Source organism: Dasypus novemcinctus, chromosome 24 (assembly GCF_030445035.2).
Source record: "Dasypus novemcinctus isolate mDasNov1 chromosome 24, mDasNov1.1.hap2, whole genome shotgun sequence".
Lineage (NCBI taxonomy): Eukaryota > Metazoa > Chordata > Mammalia > Cingulata > Dasypodidae > Dasypus > Dasypus novemcinctus.
In genome coordinates this window covers 62,039,397-62,060,533 of record NC_080696.1, presented here as the reverse complement: position 1 = coordinate 62,060,533, position 21,137 = coordinate 62,039,397, and the positions used below count along the sequence as shown (strand labels likewise).

The 21,137-nt window shown below is 42.0% G+C and overlaps 1 protein-coding gene across 2 annotated transcripts in view; it reads right to left on the bottom strand.

The window, feature by feature from the left end:
- Nucleotides 1–21,137, bottom strand: part of VAPB (VAMP associated protein B and C) — a 76,327-nt gene that overhangs the window by 5,361 nt on the left and 49,829 nt on the right. For both annotated transcript variants that reach the window (XM_004482350.5, XM_004482349.5), the window contains 2 exons: nucleotides 4,437–4,540; nucleotides 1,118–1,198 (listed from right to left, as the gene is read on the bottom strand). In XM_004482350.5, the coding sequence (XP_004482407.1) occupies nucleotides 1,118–1,198; nucleotides 4,437–4,540 (185 nt within the window). The remainder of the gene's footprint in view (nucleotides 1–1,117; nucleotides 1,199–4,436; nucleotides 4,541–21,137) is intronic.

Here is a 21,137-nt window from a genome sequence, read left to right as displayed (position 1 = left end):
TGCAATGGGAGGAGGGGGAAAAATGACCACCGTCCATTCAAACACAGGGTAAGGATACAGGACAATTATAGAAAGATATACTAAGTAGATCTGATACAAATCAGCCTAATTCCTGGAGATTAACATGTCAGAGCATTTCTATTTCCCATCTCCAGCATTTAGTGGCCAGGGTAGTTCAATATTCTGCATGTGTTTTAAATTCTTTGTGTGTTTAATATAATTTAAGTTGTTTTGACTAGGGTGAAGGGAGATCCAGATTAGCATTCCACATATAGTCTTCTCTCTTCTTCAACTGCTCACAAATGAGGGCCATGACAAGCGTATCCCCTGGTTTCAACTTATTTTAAAAAGAAACATGAACTGATAGCTTTGGAGGAATGTGCTTCTTTTTCCTCCCCTTCTCAGTCAGTACAGGAGCTAGATATTTCTCAAGAAGGGGTTGGATTTTGCCCCCAGGGTACCTGTGGCAGTATCTGGAGACATTTTTGGTTATCACAACTGGGTAGGGTGGGGTGGAGTGGGGGTGCTACTGGCATCCAGGAAGCAGGGACCAGGGATGCTGCCAGACATTGTGTAATGCACAGGATAGCCCCCCAACAGAGTCTTCCAGCTAAAATGTCAATCAACAGTGCTCAGGCTGAGGTTCTGACTGAAAAGGCAGATGAGTAAGGAAGGTGGGGAGAGTAGGTGCAGAGGGAGAGAAGCTGACAGAGAAACTTGCAGATAGCACCTACTTGATTAAAAACAAACAATGGAACCACTGTCCATCAAACACCATGATAAAGGCAAATTATTCCGTTTCAGTCACACCCACTGTTGAACAGCAACACAAAACTTTGCCAAGCCAAAGATGTAATCTGGGATTTATGACATCTTAAGAGAAAAAAGGTTGCACTTTTTAGGGGAAAAATTATTTTAGTTAGTTGTCTTTCTGCCAGCCTTTCAAAGTCTGATTTCACAAAGGCCCACTTATTTGTTGACTTCAGCTTATTTTTTTCTTCGTACATCAGAGAAAGGAAAATAATTTGCCAACTTAAATCTTGGTTTTGCAGGAGATGGTATGCAAATAAGTATCAGCTTGCAACATTCAATTATTGTTAACTATAAACATACTTACTGGTTTATCATTTTCTGCTGGCAATTCAAACACACATCTAAGTTTTGAATCCATAAGGTCTTCCGGTTTTGCCTCCTTCCACTAAAACAATTTAAATAATAATCAGGATATTATAAAGCTGCTGGAAGAATAATTTTCTTCCTATAACTGACAATTTCAGAAAAATACTCTTAATGAGAAAGCCCTGATGTATATCAAATAAAGAATTTAAGTCTGTTGAGATTTTAATATTTTTAACATGACAAGATTAAATACACTAGCTTTCCTGAATATTTATTACATTTCACAAACCCCAGTCTTGCTGCCTGACTCCTCAAAGTGAACAAATGCTCCTAATGCCACAGGTCTTTGGGGAGCACATGGAACAGAGAGAGGAGCACTGCTGGAAAACCAATTTTCCAAATTATGATGCCTGGATGAACAGAGGTAGCATGGCTCTCCTTAAGAAAATAACTTACTTTACCAGGCACATCCTTCTAGAGAGCTTAAGAACATACAATCTGAGAGTAGTTTTGGAACCACTCTGTCAACTACCTACAGAGGACATAAACTATCAAGCCCTTCCTTTGCCACCGCCCCATGGGACCCAACCCACTTTCTCTGTCTGCTAGTGTGAGCACCTTCCTGGCCAACCTCCCATCTCTAGGTGATGCACCCCCTCGTTTATGCCTCCTTCTGGCAGTTGGAGGACAAGAATTCCCAGGTGCCCTGGGAACACAGACCAGCATAGCAGCAAGGTTACAACACAGAAAACGGACCCATCCCTTACCCCCTGAAACCATGCAGGAGGCAGTTAGAGCAACACAGATACCAAAAGCCAAAAAAGGGAAACAATCTATATGTTTAACAACAGGGAACTGGCAGATCCATTCAATAGATTAGCATGCTGCCATTCAAATAATGCTAAGAAATTTTTAATTACATGGGGAAAATTTATAGAATATTAAGTGAAGAGGGTGCAAATAATATTTAAGTCTGATCCTCTGCACGCACACATGAATGTATTCATCTAAGCAAGCATGCATGTCAAAAGGCTATCAGGCAAGGATCATCAATGGCTGTTAAAACTTGCAGGTGCAAGAATACTGGAGAACAAGATGCTCTCAATCTGTTATCAAGAAGATTACAGATTACTTATCAATCATAAAGGGAAAATGGACTTGGACACTGGAGAAAGCCAGAAGTTGCCATCTTAACACAGTGATCAAATGCAGCAGCATCAGATGGGATTAAATGCCTTCAGACATAATATATAACATCACCTATAGAATACTCTTGCCAAAAAATACATAACCTGACTGTAATCATGAGGGAACAATCAGACAAGTCCAAAATGTGGGACATTCTATAGGTTAACTGGCCTGGACTCTAAAATATCCAAAATCATGAAAAACGAAGGAGGAGGTGGAGGGGGGAAATTTTCTTCTAGAATAAGAATGACTAAAGGACATCTTTGGGACAACTGGAAAATTCTGAAAATAGATTTTTTAAAATTTATATAGTATTACTGAATTATGTTACTTTTCTCAGCTATAAAAACAGTACTGAGGCTATATAAGAGAATGTCCTTGTTAATTATTTTGGGGGTGAAGTGTCAATAAGTCTGCAACTTGCTTTGAAATGGTTCTGCAGAAAGAATTTGTAATAGAAATGAAGCAGATGTGACAAAATGTTAACAAATGGTAAATCTATGTAAAGGTTATACAAGGGGCCACTGTACTATTATTTCAACTTTCTGTAGGTCTGAACAGCGAAAGAAAAAGAAAAATAATTAAAAGTAAGGCTCCTAACAGTGGTTATGCCTAGTGTGGGAAAATTATAGGTCAGTTTTATTGAGTAGCTTCTATATCTAACGCCTAGCTTATGACAGTACTTGGTTGAAACAAATGTTAGACACTGTGCCAGGTGTTTTACACCCACAGTACATTCTGTCTTCACGATAACTATGTGAATTTGTTTTTTTATCTCCATTTTACAAGAGACAAAAAAAAAAACAAAAAACCTCAAGTGAGTTCATGAAACTTTACAAAAGCCACGTTAGTACAAGGCAGACCAAGACTCAAACCTAACCTTCCAGGCCTTCCCAAGCTCCTCTTTTGCCACACTATGCAGCAAAGCCAAAGAAACATACTCTTAGATATTCCATGTTTTATATTTGCCATATATTTTCCTTGCTTACACAAAGTAACATGAAGTGACACATCATGCTCCAGGAAATAAAAGAAAAAGTAACAAATGACTCAATAATCCTTCTTAGGAAAGGGAAGATGGCCTACTATCACTGATCTCTCTCAAACATGAAAACATGTGGCTGACATTCTTAATTTTCTGTCCAAAAGTTAAACATCAATGAAGATGGTCAGTTACGCTTCTCCAAGGACTAACAGAACAGGCTGTGTGGTGACACTGGAGCATGAAGATGGGCTCTGCACGAAGCAGCCCTCAGTACGTAACTTTGAAAACCTACAAGATAGTGTGAGGAAGCGCTAACTTAAATTTGCAGACATTCCTTGGGTGGCTTTAGTCTCTTAGTTTGGGCTGGCGAGCTAGAAAGTGATGAAAATGTTGAGACAATCTTGCCTTTCTTTTCCAAACTGTGAGGACTGGAGAGAGTCTGTCCTTGCTGGTGTTGTGGATTGTAAAGTTTATCTGTATATTGTGATTCACATTCACATCACCAGAATGCTTTGTTTATTCAAAATGTTTAAAAACCTACTTTTGGGAGAATATCCATTATATTCTCTTCTCTAGGAAAGTCAGTAATATCTCATTTATTTTATGAACAGCAAGTCAACTGATTTTTACCAAAACTAAAGACAGAATTTAACATGTATTGAACAAGCAGGAGTAAAAATGAAAAGCTAGGGGGAAAAATATGAAAGAATCATGCTTACTAAAACCAAGGGCAGTGGGGAAAGGCCTAAGGGGTAAAGAACATTTAGTATTCAACTCTCTCACATTCTCCTATCCTTCAGGTTTTTTATGGGCATGGGAAGACATGGCAAAAAATATTCCCCAAAATGTAAGCTTTTTTACAGAGGGGAGAATCCCTAAACCATTGACTCCATCAGAGTAGGAAATGCTGAAGTAAATCGAGATTATAAAACTCAGAAAATAGTATTCTAGAAAGCTGTATAAAATGTTAAAATTATTCATCAAATTTTAGAAAAATCATAAAGGTGGTCAAAGTACAAACCTCCTTGAAACACCATTCCCCTTTTTATGATCATGACACAGTTGAAAAGCATGCACCCACATTTATGTGCCTAAGAGTTTTTATTTTTAATTATGGGGGGGGGGGAAAGCATTCAGTACTTACTACTGCTTCCATATCAGAAGTGTCAGTTGGAGCAAACATAGACTGAACCATAAACTTGTGTTTACTTTTCTCATTGGGATCATAATCGAAAGGCTGTAACATCACTGAGAAAGAAAATATTTCATTAGGAGGGTCAGAGCTTGGTTATCAGCAGCCATTTGTCATTTAATACCTGAATATTGGTTGTAAAGCAGTTTAGTATCATTCGCTCATCTGAAAGCCTACGAGATCCCTGGTGAACTGAGCAGAGCAAGATTACCAGAATCTTCTTCATTTTCAGGTCACAAACCTGAGGCCCAGAAAGGTTAAGGGATTTGCCCAGGATCAAATAGCAGGTAGTGACAGAGCCAGGCTTAGAGCCCAAGGCTTCTGTTTCTGATTCCTGGCCCCATGATCTTTTACTACCATAAAATTGTCATAAACACTTGTGTTTGGCCACATAGAGAAAAAAACGGGTATAAACACCACAGGTCTGTTTTGCTCAAGAAAACATAGAACGATCTTCTGCAAACTAAAATAGAATCACCCAAGCCATTTAAGGAACTGTTTTAGCTTCTCTTTGCTTCTCTTGTATTTCTCATTGTTCTTTTGCCTTTATTAGTAATGTCTGAAATACAATTTTGCCAATAACACGTTAGAAAATTTTCATAACCAGGACACTCAAATGGCCTGGAGACACCAGCTTATACCCCTCTTTCTCCCCAGGAATCCAGAGGAATCTCACATAAAGGCTCCTGTGGATGAGTAACACCCACTGAACCAAGGGCAGCGCTTTCCTGCTCTGCCTGGCTTCCTGCAGCTTATTTCCTAGAGTAGACTGGGACGACCCTTGTTAAATGACATCTGTTTTAAAATACACTGTTTGGGGAAGCAGGTGTGGCTCAACCAGCTGGGCGCCTGCCTACCACATGGGAGGTCCTGGGTTTGGGTCACCATGCCTCCTAAAAGAAGACTAACAGATGCCATCCCCACTGCAAACAAGATAAAATACACTGTTTGCTATAAGGCTTTGGGGCTAAGCCACACACCAAATGAAGTGCCTGAAACATAATTTCACAAGCAGGAAAAGTCTACTTATTAGAGTGGCCCAACTCTAATAAGAGCTTAGTGCACTGCGATTCCCAAGTACCAGAAACTGGGCTCTCAACTTGAGGTCTGTCATTATCTCATTTAATACTTAAGGAGTTAGGCACTATGAGGGGTGGGGGAGAGTATTTTGATGCCTATTTTCCAGATGAAAAAAGTAAAGCACAGAGAGGTTAACTAACTTGCCTAAGGTTACACCAGGAAAGAGCAAGGGTACTCTCACAGCAGAACCCAAGCTCACAGCCACCACAGGAGACTGACTCCCTGTCCTCTACCAAGGCAAGTTCTGTCTTTCCCCACCAGCATGGCTTCCAGCTAACTCTTCTTGGACAGCCCCTTAGGGCTTACCAGATGCTTCCTCTCAAGCCTCATAATCAATCACCTCATGTAACAGATAAAGAGCAAGTGTCTTAGGCCCAGTCTACAAAGGAAGAACCCGGGGCACAACAAAGTGAAGTGACTTGCTCAAGGTCACAACATTAGGAACAGAGAGCCAAGACCTTAAGGCTCCAAGTTCAGTCCAGAGTGCTGCTGCCACACTGGTCACTCAAATGGGGGACAGATTCACATCCTGACTCACACCCTGACTCACACCCAGACTCACAATCACATAATCTTACTGAACCAAGCATGATAGGCAATACAAATATTTATTTCCCTTACCCATCTCAGGGATGCAGGGGACCTCTCCACCTTGAGGACAGAGAAAGTCTCTTAAAACCTAACAATGGGGAAGCGGATTTGGCTCAAGGGATAGGGTGTCCGCCTACCACATGGGAGGTCCAGGGTTCAAACCCCGGGCCTCCTGACCCGTGTGATGAGCTGGCCTACACGCAGTGCTGATGCACGCAAGGAGTGCCGTGCCACGCAGGGGTGTCCCCTGCTTAAGGGGAGCTCCACGCACAAGGAGTGCGCCCCATAAGGAGAGCCAATGCGAAAACAGTGCAGCCTGCCCAGGAGCGGTGCCACACACATGGAGAGCTGATGCAGCAAGATGACGCAACAAAAAGAAACACAGATTCCCAGTGCCGCTGACAAGAATACAAGCGGACAGAGAAGAACACACAGCAAATGGACACAGAGAGCAGACAACTGGGGGGAGGGAAGGGCAGGGAAGGGGAAAGAAATAAATAAAAATAAATCTTAAAAAAAAAACTAACAATGATTAAGAAGATATGGATTTTCCTGTTTGTTTTCTCGCTTGTTTGATTATTGTTATTATTGAAATGGTGAAAACGCTTTAATGAGCATCACTGAGGTGATGAATGTACAACTATGTGATTGTGCCAAATACCACTGACAGTGCATTTTGGATGAATTGTATGCTTTGTTGATATGTATCAATAAAATTGACAAGTTTTAAAAAAAGCAAAACAAAACCTTACAATGCATCAGATTACAATGCTTTGGTGCACCAAATCACCCAGGCAGTTCTGCTGATTGCAAAATCCATCCAAGTTCTCTGAGCTACAGGTGGCCTTGCTGGAGACTTTTTCAGAACAAAAATCAATATATGTTAGAAAGCAAATTTTTTATAAACTTGGAACTCATATACACAAAACCTACTACACCAAGTCTGGCTATCAGTAAAGATTACTAAAACAAGGATGTTCAGTCCAAGTACCCAAAATCCAAATAACTGTGACCACCAGAAGAGAGAACAAAAGGTCACTTAAACACCCAAAGGCCTCTCTATTTGGAATTGTACTCTTCCAGGTTGAAAAGCACGGTTCACTCATGAAAAAGCCATCCTTACTGGCAGCTTTGGACCTGGAATGCAAATAGCCCATCCTGGCACCACTGAGCAGGATAGAGCTTTCCTGTAGGACAGAACTGGAACAACGGGGCCGAGCAGCCTCAGGGACAAGTGGTTAGATGGGTATATGCAGGCCCTTCTTTTGAAAGCTAAATTCTTACCTTATTCTTTTCTACTCCTAGGACTGCAATAGGGAAGAAACATATTATAAATAAAGGTGCCAATGTATTCACATGCACTGTGATCTTTCTTGGACAGGAACTGTCAACCTTTTTTGGAGTTGGGACAGTCTTTGAAATGCTGTAAAATTACTCTCTGTTTTATATATTAAAGTGAATTGGATTTTAAGAATTTCAGATCTTGCTTAGCTGTGAGAAAATCATGCTCTAGTACTCTCTAGTCTGGGAAAGAGGAGAACTTTGTCCTAGACTGAATTTAGATGTTGGGCAGGACACACCTCTAGCAGCAAACAATGCCTCTTCCTTGAGACTGTTCCTCATCTGTGAAAGACTGTTGCACAGGGAGAGTTCTGAAGATAAACCAGAAGATAAGGGCAATCAGAAGACACTGTTAATTTTTAGAAAAGCTGAGTCTTTATTTTTAAAAAAGATTTATTTAATTCTCCCCCAACCCTCCTGTTGTTTGCATTCACTGTCTGCTTTCTATGTCTGCTTGTTGTGTGCTCGTTGTATGCTTGTCTTTTTAGGAGGAACCAGAAACTAAACCCGGGACCTCCCATCTGGAAGGGAGGCACCAAATAGCTTGAGCCACCTCCGCTCCCACTTGTTTCTCTCATTGTGTTTCTTTGTTGCATCATCTCGTTGTGTTAGCTTGCCATACCAGCCCATTGTGTCAACTCGCTGTCTTGCTCATCTTCTTTAGGAGGCAAAGGGAACCAAACCTGGGACCTCCCATGTGGTAGGCAGGTGCCCAACTGCTTGAGCTTCAGCCACTTCCCAAGCTCTTTAGATGAAACTGCACAGGGTCATACACAAAGAGGGATGGGTCCAGAGAACATAAGACATCCCTAAATAAATAGCCCCCAAAAGCACTGCTGTTCCCCTTTCCATTCTTCTCCACTTTTGCCACTGCACAATGCACCAAGGAGAAAGGATAATAACCTTTACTAGTGCCTACTTTACTAGGCACCATAGTAGAAAGCAAATTTTCACCGATTCTCCCATTTACTCTTCACAACAATCCATCAAAAAAGTTTCATATCTCCTTTTTCTATGTGAGAAGACAAGGGCTGAGAAAGGCTAAGTGGCTTCAACTGCATCCCACGGCCAGCCAGGGCTTCACCCTGGCTTTGACTCCAGAGCTCAGGCTTCTCCACTGCAGGTTCTCAGAGCATGATCTGCAGACCCCTGTGGTTCCTGAGACCCTTTCATGGAGTTCAAGAAGTCAAAAACTATGCTCAAATTAATTCTAAGATGTTATTTGCCTTTTTTGCTGGTTTGACGCTGCTGGCACTTATGGGACCAAACAATGGTGGGTAGACAGCAGAGACCAAGGCACGGACACCAAACAGTGCTGGCCATCACTGCTTTCTTCACTGCCACACGTTGAAAAAAAAGAAAAAAAAGGCAATTTCATTGAAGAATATATTTGCTAAAGCAATTTAAATTATTAATCTTGTTGAATTTCAACCACTGAGAAACCATCTTTTTAACCCAGATGATGAAATGGGAAGTACACAGAAGGTATCTGTGCTGTCTCAGGAAGTGCAAAGGCTGTCTCAGGGAAAACACCTGTGAGACTGGCTCTGCGCTGAACTAGCAGCTTTTTCAGGGAACACCATTTTTATTTGAAAGCAAAACTGACAAACTCTGGTTCTTCAGACACAACAGGCAGAAAGAGCAGACAGTGAGGTCAAACAACAAGGAAGGAGGGAGAAATAAAATTAAATTTTTTTTTTAAATGATAGAATCTGATGACACCAGCTCGGTATGGAAATGCCCTGCATGCCTGGTTACGGTTCCAGAGAGAGCAGAGTAACCCTCAAGCACATACTGGGAGCATGTATATCTGGGCCAATCTAATGGTGACCTGAGGGACTCGCTGTCCCAGAACTTGCCCTGCATGTACAAGGCAGCTCACAAAGTTCCCTACAGAACACTGTGGGAGAGCAACCAAGTTTTGTAGGTGTATGGGGCAAGGGAATGCTGGTTGAGGAAATACAATGCAGTACCCCAGAAGAAAAATGTTTCCTAGGGAAGAAGGGGCAGTTCCTATCAGTTTAAACAGGAGAATTCCTCCGGCACATGCTCAAGATTAACCTGCAGCAAGCACAGAAAGTACCAGGAAGGCCCCTACTCTTTGGCCTCGAGTATTCTCTAAACTCACTGAATGATAAACTCTGAAGGACAGTACTTGCACAGGTCAATCTGCAAAGATCAGAAAAAGTGTTTTCTTTTTGTTTTATTTTGTTTTTGGTTAGTTCCTGCTATTGAAGAAAAAGTCTGTCACAACACTAGCTGGATACAAAGTTAAGGAATAGATGCCTCAGAGTCTAAATACCAGTGATAATAAATTATCAAAATGTCAAAAAAAGAAAAAAATTTAAAATATATCAAAATGTCAAGGTTTCACAAAAGATTACAAAACATACAAACAGGAAGTAATGGCCCAGGCAAAGGAGAAGATTAAAGCATTGGAAAAATTGTCAATGAGGAAGAACAGACAGGAACAATCCAGGAAAAGACTTTTAAAAATGGTCCTAAATATGCTCAAAAGAAAGGAAAACACTGACAAAGAACTAAAAGACATCAGAAAAATGACAGATGAACCTAAGAGAACATCAGTAGCGAGACTGAAATAAAAAGGAACCAAACAGAGCTGAAAGCCACAGTAACAGAAAATGCCCTAGAGAAGTTCAACAGTACATTGGAAGTAACCGAAGGTGTGATGGTCAGGCTATTGTGTCAACTTGGCCAGGTAACTGTGCCAGTTGTTTGGTCAAGCAAGCACTGGGTTAACTGTAATACAAGGACATTTATGGACTTTAGTCACCATTGACTTTACTGCAGTGGCAAACCATAGATAGATGGTTATAATTACATCAATCAGGGATATTGCCATCAGCAGTGACACTTACCCCAATCAGTTGAATCCTTTAAAAGGGGAAGTGATTCTAGCATTGAAAGAGAATTCCCCGGCTCTTTTTTTCTTATACTGTGTTTATTCTTTTTTTTTAAGATTTTTTTTTTTTAATTTCTCTCCCCTTCCCACCCCCTCCCACTGTCTGCTCTCTGTGTCCATTTGTCATGTGTTCTTCTGTGTCTGCTTGCATTCTTATCAGCAGCACTGGAAATCTGTATCTCTTTTTATTGCGTCATCTTGCTGCATCAGCTCACCATGTGTGCAGCGCCACTCCTGGGCAGGCTGCTCTTTTTTTCATGCGGGGAGGCTCTCCTTAGGGGGTGCACTTGTTGCATGTGGGGTTCCCCTCCGCAAGGGACACCCCCATGTGGCAGGGCACTCCTTGCGTGCATCAGCAATGCGCGTGGGCCAGCTCACCACACAGGTCAGGAGGCCCTGGGTTTGAATCCTGGACCTCCCATGTGGTAGGCCAATACTCTATCAGTTGAGTCAAATACACTTCCCTCCCCAGCTCTCCTTTGGACAGCCAACATCTCCCAAACTCATCAAGAATCTTCACTGGACTTTCATCGGAGCTCCTGGTTGCAGCCTGCCTGTGCAACCTCCCCACGGCTGCGTGAGAGACTCTGATAAATGTCTAATTATCAAGAGATATCCCTTGTTGATTCTGTTTCCCTAGAGAACCCTGAATAATACAGCTTGGTACCGGGGGTGGTTCTTGACGAAGAGTCTTAAACATGGGAGGTCTGAGGTAGTTCTGCGAGTTTTGCAATTGTCTTTCTACTCTAATTGTACTCAAGGGTACTGACGACTCCCTTTCCAATAATGAATAGGCTGCTAATAGTCCATGGCGTGAGTTGGCAATCGAGATCTGCAAAATAGCATCACTGGATTCCCCTACTTCAACACTTGTAAGAAGCAAGGATCTCGGTGAGAGTGTTTTCAACATGTGAACAGAGTTTTGTGGAGTCAAATGGAATAATGATGTCGGATGGCTCCTCCTAGATACTCTGGATACTGTTATCAAAGAAAGAGATGAGTTAAAGGTTTCGATTTTGAAACTTAAACACCAAATGGATGACAAAAGTTTCTCACTGTGCTCTGAAAGAAAACCTTGTCTCCTGTAGCCACAGGCTCAAAATATCTGAGAACCAAACTCAGACTCTCATTGCTTGAGTAGCGGAATTACAGAGAAAACTAAAATCTCAAACACACAGGGTTTCTGCAGTCAAAGCGAAGGCACTGATTGGAAAAGAGTGGAATCCAGAGAACTGGGTGGAGACATATGGGATGATGATGATACTGATGGAAACACTGGAACCCTGAATTCTGCTGAGACTTTGCCGGATAAGCCTGCCATGGCCTGCCCTGTCCAGGCCACACCTTGTCAACCTTGTATCATCCAGCCTCCAGCCTGCCCCAGGGAGTCTGAAACAACTTCCAGCCCTGAGGTGGGTACCAGCCAAACTGAAGCCTGCCCTGCCCAACCTCCGGCATGCCCCAGGGAGTCTGGACCTCCTCCCAGCCCTGAGGCACGTACCAGCCAAACTCTAGCATGCACTGCCAAGCGTCCAGTCTGTCCTGAGGAAACTGCCTTCCAACCCCTGCCTGAAGAGAATAATCCAGTCTCACCAGAAGAAAATGCAAGGGAATGCCCTGAGGTCAGTAGCTTGCAAGGCATTTCTAATTTTCTCCTTACCCACCCCCACTACCTCTATTGTCTTCAAGACTTATTACTAGACTAAAATCACAACAAGCCCCCAAAGGTGAAATACAAAGTGTGACCCAGGAGGAAGTAAGGTATACTCAGAACTGCATGAGTTTTCCAACTTACATAGAAAGAATCAGGGGAATATGTGTGGGAATGGATACTAAGGGTGTGGGATAATGCTGGAAGGAATATGAAGTTGAATTAAGTGAATTTATTGATATGGGCCCACTAAGCAAAAATTCTGGATTCAACGCTGTAGCTTGAGGGGTTAAAAAGGGCTCTAACAGTTTGTCTGGGTGGCTGATTGAAACATGGGCCAAAGATGGCATAGCATGACTAAGGTTGACACGCCCGATTTTCCCTGGTACACAGAAGAGGGAATCCAAAAACTTAGGGAAATTGGAATGGTAGAATGGATTCATCATTTGAGAGCTGCCCACCCACCCCAGGAATGTCAAGAGGACACATCTTTAACCAGGACTGTGAGGAATAAATTTGTAAAACTCTGTCTTTCCTGAAGAGCTCTGTGGTCGCTCTTCTCTGTAGTCTAGATATTACTGTAGGGAGGGCTGTGATGGAATTAGAATCTTTAAACATTATGAGGATGATTGGATGTCCGTCTGGTAATAGTCAAGTATCAGCAATTAATAGCCAAAGTCAAGGTAGACGTGGCTACCACAATGAAAGGCAGATTCAGAAAAGCACTCAAAACAGTCTTGAGTCGAGAAGCATTATGGCATTGGCTAATATATGATGGGGTACCTAGTGGTGAAACAGATGGGCAGTCTACTAAATTTCTTCAGGATCTATATACAGAGAAGAGTTCTCGGTCGAGTGAACGAAACCTTAAATTACAGATGCAGAGAATCATGGCCCCTTAATCAATTCCCAGACTTGAGACAGTTTACAGATCCAGAGGCCCTTGAATGAGGAGTGAAGGATAAGCTGTTGCATCTGGCTCCTCCTATGACCAAAAATGAGGCACAACATTTAGTTGGTCTCTTTGGATTTTGGAAACAACACATTCCTCATTTGGGTGTGCTACTCCAGCCCATTTACAGGGTGACCAGAAAGGCTGCTAGTTTTGACTGGGGACTGGAACAAGAAGAGGCTCTGCATCAGGTCCAGGCTGCTGTGCAAGCTGTGCTACCACTTGGGCCATATGATCCAGCAGATCCAATGGTGCTGCAAGTTTCCATGGCAAATAGAGATGCTATCTGGAGCCTCTGGCAGGCCCCTATAGAAGAATCACAATGCAGACCTTCAGGATTCTGAAGTAAAGCCCTGCCATCCTCTGCAGATAACTACTCCCCTTTTGATAAACAGCTTTTGGTCAGCTACTGGGCCTTAGCAGAGACTGAACGCTTAACCATGGGCCATCAAGTTACCACAAGACCTGAGTTGCCTATCATGAGCTGGGTATTTTCTGACCCAGCAAACCATAAAGTTGGGCAGGCACAGCAGCACTCCATAATAAAGTGGAAGTGGTATATACAAAATAAGGCTTGAGCGGGTCCTGAAGGCACAAGTAAGCTACGTGAGGAACTAGCCCAAATGCCCAGGGTCACCACCCCTGCCATGTTACCTTCTCTTCCCCAGCCCACAGCTTTGGCCTGTTGGGAAGTCCCTTACAATCAGTTGACTGAGGAAGAGAAAACTCAGGCCTGGTTTATAGATGGTTCTGCACGATATGCAGGTACCACCCGAAAGTGGACAGCTACAGCACTGCAGCCCCTTTCTGGGTCATCCCTGAAGGATAGTGGTGAGGGCAAATCTTCCCAGTGTGCAGAACGTAGAGCAGTGCACCTGGTTATTCATTTTGCTTGGAAGAAGCAAGAGCCAGAGGTGCATTTGTACACTGATTCATGGGCTGTTGCCAATGGTTTGGCTGGATGGTCAGGGACTTGGACAGAACATGATTGGAAAATCAGTGACAAGGAGGTCTGGGGAAGAGGTATGTGGATTGACCTTTTTGAGGGGGCAAAAAACATGAAAATTTTGTGTCCCACGTGAATGCTTACCAGAGGGTAAATTCAGCAGAGGAAATTTTAATAATCAAGTAGGTAAGATAACCTGCTCTGTGGCTAAAGTTCAGCCTCTTTCCCCAGTCACTCCTGTCATTGCCCAGTGGGCTCATGAACGAAGTGGCCATGGAGGTAGGGATGGAGGTTATGCTTGGGTTCAGCAACACAGACTTCCCCTTACCAAGGCAGACTTGGCTACAGCCACTGCTGAGTGCCCAGTCTGCCAGCAGCAGAGACCCACAATCAGCCCCCAATATGGCACCATTCCTCGAGGTGACCAGCCTGCTACCTGGTGACAGGTTAACTACACTGGACCACTTCCACCATGGAAGGGGCAGCAATTTGTTTTAACTGGAATAGACACATACCCTTGAATATGGGTTTGCATTTCCTGCATGCAATGCTTCTTCCAAAACTACCATCTGTGGACCTATCGATTGTCTTATCTACCACCATGGCATTCCACACAGCATTGCTTCTGATCAAGGAACCCATTTCACAGCAAATGATGTGTGGGAATGGCCACATACCCATGGAATTCACTGGTCTTACCATGTTCCCCATCATCCTGAAGCAGCTGGATTGATAGAAAGATGGAATGGCTTTTGACCCACCAAACCATAAAGTTGGGTGGGCACAGCAGCACTCCATAATAAAGTGGAAGTGGTATATACGAAATAGGGCTCAAGCGGGTCCTGAAGACTCCATTACAGCACCAACTAGGTGGCAATACCTTGAAGGGCTGGGGAGGCTGTGTATGCTTTAAATCAGCATCCACTCTATGGTGCTGTTTCTCCCATAACCAGTATCCGTAGGTCTAGGAATCAAGGGGTGGAAATGGGAGTGTCACTATTACCCCTAGTGACCCACTAGGAAAATCTCTGCTTCCTGTTCCTGCAACCTCAAACTCTGCTGGTCTACAGGTTTTAGTCCCAAAAGGAGGAGTGCTGTCACCAGGGAACACAACAATGATTCCAGTGAACTGGAAGTTAAAACTGCCACCTGGCCACTTTGGGCTCCTCTTACCTCTGACTCAACAGTCAAAGAAGGGAATTACTATACTAGCTAGGGTGACTGATCCTATCAAGGGGAAACAGGACTGCATCTACATAATGGGGGTAAAGAAGAGTTTGTCTGGAACACAGGAGATCCTCTAGGGCATCTCCTAGTGCTGCCATATCCTATGATTAAAGCCAAGGAAAACTGCAACAACCCAATCCAAGCAGGACTAAAAATGGCCCAGAATCTTCAGGAATGAGTTTGGGTCACCCCACCAGGCAAAGAACCACGTCCAGATTAAGTGCTTGCTGAGGGTAATGGAAACATGGAATTGGTAGTGGAAGAAGGCAGTTATAAATATGAACTTCAACCACGTGACCAGTTAGAGAAACGAGGACTATAATGGTCATGAATCTTTCTACCCTGTTTCATTACGATGATAGTATATGTACACAAAACAAATTTGTCTTCTTCTCCAAATTTTCCCCTTATCATATAACAAGTTGTATCCATTTCATGTCATAATATTTGAGGATGTCAAGTTTGAAAGTGAATATTACCCAAGAACTTGCACCCTATTCCGTATGGAATTAATGCGTTTCTGGTTGTATGCACAAGAGTGGAACATTGTTAGGTGGAAATATATATATGCGTGACTGTTATTGTTTTTACTTAGAGACTAAGTACGGTTTAATGTAATGTGTATGGTTGCTGAGCTGACAAGGGATGGACTGTGATGGTCAGGCTATTGTGTCAACTTGGCCAGGTAACTGTGCCAGTTGTTTGGTCAAGCAAGTGCTGGGTTAACTGTAATACAAGGACATTTATGGACTTTAGTCACCATTGACTTTACTGCAGTGGTAAATCATAGATAGATGGTTATAATTACATCAGTCAGGGAGATTGCCATCAGCAGTGAGTGATGCTTAACCCAATCAGTTGAATGCCTTAAAAGGGAAATGATTCCAACATTGACAGAGAATTTCCCAGCTCTTCTTTGGACAGCCAACATCTCCCAGAACTCATCAAGAATCTTCACTGGACTTTCATCAGAGCTCCCGGTTGTAGCCTGCCTGCGGAACCTGGACTTGTGCATCCCCACAGCTGCATGAGAGAGACTATGATAAATGTCTTATTATCGACAGATATCCCCTATTGATTCTGTTTCCCTAGAGAACCCTAATACAGAAGGAAAAAAAATCAGTGGACTTGAAGATAAGACAACTGAAATCATCCACTGAGGAGTAGAAGGAAGAAGAAAAGTGAACAGAGCCTGAAGAGTCTGTGGGGCACCATCAAGCATACTAATATATACATTGTGGGAGTTCCAAAAGGAGAAGAGAGGAGGAGAGAGAATATTTAAAGAAATAATGGCTGAACACTTTCTGAATTTAATGAAAGACACAAATAGGTATATCTAAGATGCTCCGAACAGGGCAAACCCAAATAAACCCATATTGTGACATATTATAACAAAACTGTCAAATGCCAAAAATAGAGAATTCTGAAAAGCCACAAGAAAGAAGCAATATGTCATATATAAGGAAGCCTCAGTAAAACTATGCCCAAGTCTTACTGGAAACCATGGAGACAAGAAACTTATGACATATTGAAAGTGCTAAAAGAAAAAAAAAAATGCCAACCAAGAATTCTACATCCAGAAAAACTGTCTCTCAAAAATGAGGGACAGATTAAGACATTCCCAGATGAACAAAAGATGAGGGAGTTCATCACTAGATCAGCCCTACAAGAGACACTAAAGGGAGTTCTGCAGGTTGAAAGGAAAGGACAATAGACCAAAGCCACATGAAAAAATAAAGATCTCTGGTAAGGATTAAGACAGGAGTAATTATAAATGCCAGGATTATTGTATTTTTGGTTTGTAACTCCACTTTTTACTTTCTACAGGATCTAAAAGGCAAATGTATAAAATAAAATGAGAAATCAGTGGAGTGGAGGGTAGTGGAGAGGATGAGAGGGGAGGGGGAAAGGAACAATGACAAATGCAAAACATGATTCTTGGTGGTTCTAATAAGGGGTGAGAAAAGGCTCAAAAAAACATTATTGGAACATAATAAAAAATTGGAATACAGAATTTAAGTTTTCTATCAATATTAAATTTCTTGAACTTGATAACTATACTTAAGGTGGTAACATAAGTGAATACTTGTTTATAGGAAATGTACATAGCAGCATTAAGTGTTCATGAGCATTGATGGAGGCTATGGGTGGGAGGCTGTTCATATTTTCGTAGATAACCTGAGCAGTATGTTTTCGGTGCGGTGCGTTTGGGATAGTGAGAACTGTAGCCCTGCCCTTGGTAACCACGACAACAACTCCAGTCCCAGAGAAATAGTTTAGCAATGCAAAGTCTATAAACTTTAAATATTCAGGGAAAATGCAAACCAAATGTGCTAAAAGCTTATCTAGAATGTATGAAGTCCACGCTAAAAGCTTACCTAGGATGTGGAAGATATATGATAATTCAAGACTACTGAGCACTGAAACAAAGAACCATTTGGCCCCTTCTCTGTACAAAAGGAACTCAAAAATCGGGGCTCAGATTTTGGAATGAGAAGCTCTGAGCCTGGCCGGTCATAAATAAATCATTTTTCCTTCCCAAAAATTATTCCTGAGTCCTGGCCTTTCTATATGCAAATAATTGAACCTCTTGACTTCTACAACAGCATGATGCATATATAAAATCTTCACTCAGAAAATGAATAGAGAGTAGATGGATGGAAGGGAGGGAGGGAGGGAGGAAAGGAAAGGAAATAGTAAAGGTGGCAAAACATTTAATCTGGTGGATCTGGGGGTATGTTGGAGTTGTCTGTATAAAGCGCATTATTTTTGCAACTGTCCTGTAAGTTTCAAAGTATTTCCAAATAAAAACTTGTTCTGATTTTTTTTTAAAAAGGGACATTTGGACATATGAAAAAACTGGAATATAATGCAAGCTTTTCATCAGTGTTAAATTTCTTGAACATGATATATGCACTTCAAGTGGTTACATGAGTGAATGCCCTTGTTCTTAGGAACTGTACTTTGCAGTATTAAGTATTCAAGGAACATGACGTATATAACCTACACTCAAAATATTCAGAAAACAGGTTGGTCAATAGAGTGGATGGATGGATGGATGGATGGATGGATGGATGGATGGATGGATGGGTGGGTGGATATGGAAAATATGACAAAATGGTAAAATTGGTGGATCTGGGTATCTCAGGGGATAGCGCTATGTCGGAGTTCTCTGGGGTTTGTATTATTTTTGTAACTATGCTGTAAGTTTGAAAGTATTTCAAAATTAAAAGTTAAAAAAAGAAAGGGGGGAGCAAGAAATTTAACACAATCCAAGCCATGAGTTTACAACATGCCTTTGGGCCTTGGGGAACCCAGAAGTACATACAAGTCCATTATGTGGAGGAGACTGGGGTTGCTATACTCCTCTAATCAAAAGACCTGGGCATCTGCTTACTTTGCCTCTGCAGAAGGGCACTGTCTGAGATCCACTGCCACACTTGGACCTTAGAGATGTCACCAGAATAACTCCAAGCCCAGAGGATCCTGTTTGACATGTTGCCAGAGTATCAAGCTGGAAAAACCATGAGAAGGTATGATTTATATTTAATAGGTTAAAGGAGACGCACACAACCTTTCCAGGCATTCTGGTTAACGAAGAATGCAACACACAAGGACCTTAAAGGAGAACTGGAGACAGCTGGGGCCACAGATCAAATGTCCCTTCTGCAAAAGCAGGACTCATGAAATATAAATATGATGTCCACAGGCACCAGCCAACTTGCCACTTTAAAAACTTTAAAATTTGAATGAAAACCATGGCCTGCTTGTGACCTTTCAGGAAGGTCAGGGTATAAGGTAGGGTTACTCAGCCCCATTCCTGCCACCTTGAGTAGTAAGCAGAAAAGGTGTCAGCCACCCACCTTTTGGGTTTCCAAATCAGACACAGCAAGAGTGAGGATGTCAAATTGCCATCCAGCCTTTGTGAAACTTTATAAACCCATGGTGCTACCTCATCCTGCTTAATATAGCCCCTACCTCACATCAAAGAGTTTGTATTTCTCAGCTACTATCATCTCGTCAAATTCAATTTGCTATACCCGATTAGCTAGAACTTTATGAGAACAAGACAGAATAAATGTTGTTAATCGTTTGTTCTTTCAGTTCCATACATGCAAATTGTGACAGAAATTATGTTCTTTTTCCATGACAGGCTATAAAAGAGCTTCCCATTAACTTATTTCACTTGAATACCACAGACACTGATGATAAAACCCTCTTAAATGAACCATCTATCCTACTTTTAAAATGTAGTGCTGATACTACGATAAAAACGAAGCCTGTTTCCAGGAGATGGCCTAGAGACGGGTCACTACTCACCAGTGTTAACGCTTTGTAATACAATGTCTGGAGGAGTACAGACTGCAAAAGTAGGACCCTGTTAAAAACAGGGCTTCCCATTCATAAAACACTGGATCAATATGATCAGTCGTTCTTCAAAAGAGAAGAAATGCAGAATATGTGCTATTTAAAACACACACACGACACACTTTGGAGAAATGACTTGATTAAATGGAGCATAAAAGCTTTCTCTGAGAACCCAAGTAAGACACAGATGACTTTCATCTACATAATGGTAACATAGCAAATGAATAAGAGTCTAACAAGCCCACTATACACAATTTATTATTATTTTTAATATCAGAATCTTACCTTCAAATTGTCTCTCTCATCTTATATTGCTACAACCTTAGCCCAGGCCATCCTGATTTCTCCTAAGGTGATCTTCTCACTTCCTCCCAGTTTCTCTCCCATACAAATTACATTGTATAACTCCTAGAACCCCCACAAATTTAACCTCCCCATAATACTTCATTTACCATCACATTATTTCTCATAACAAAAATTACTACATAATTTTTCGCAAGTAAAATCAGACCAGCTCTTTACATATTGGCCCTCCTCTCTCATTTCCTAGCAGTCGTCAAATGGCAGGCCTCCCTTCTGGCGCAGCCAGGTGTGCACACTGCATACACCACACATCAATCCCCACATTCCCACACTCACAGGATGTTCTCCTGTCATTGCCAAAGTCTTCTTTTAACATGTTTGCCCAAGCAGGCCCATCTCTTTTCTTTGTTCTTTTCTTTTCTTTTTTACTTATCTTGGATATATTCTTTTTATTACTATTATTTTTTAAAGAAGCTTTAGATTACATAAATGTTACATAAAAATATAGCGGCTTCATATGTGTCCCACATTAACAACATCTTTCATTAGTGTAGTACATCTGTTACAATTGATGTGCACACACTGAAGCACTGCTACTAACTGTGGACTATAGCTTACATTCTACCCCACACAATTTTATAGGTTATGACAAAATATAATGGCCTGTACCTGTCATAGCAATGTCACTCAGGATAATTCCAACGTCTCGAAAATGTCCCCATGTTACATCTATCCTTCCCTCTCCCTCCCCTCAGAACCTTTGGTAACCACTGCCTTTATACCAATGATAAAAGTTCCTTCATTGCTAGAACAATAAAAGTCTATAATAGAATAATAATAAATCTACTTTAGTCCATTGTTCCTTCCCCAAACTTTTTTTTTAAACATTTAATACACACCAGGAGTACTACAAATATTTATTTCATTTACTTTTTTTCTTTTATTTCTCTCCCCTTCCCCCCCCCCCCCCCCCGCCCTAGTTGTCTGTTCTCTGTGTCTGTTTGCTGTGTGTTCTTCTTTGTCCGTGGCACGGGAATCTGTTTCTTTTTTGTTGTTGTTGCGTCATCTTGTTGTGTCAGCTCTCTGTGTGTGCGGGGCCATTCCTGGGCAGGCTGAACTTTCTTTCACGCTGGGCAGCTCTCCTTATGGGGCGCACTCCTTGAGCGTGGGGCTCCCCTATGCGGGGACACCCCTGTGTGGCAGGGCACTCCTTGCACGCATCAGCACTGCGCATGGGCCAGCTGCACACGGGTCAAGGAGGCCCAGGGTTA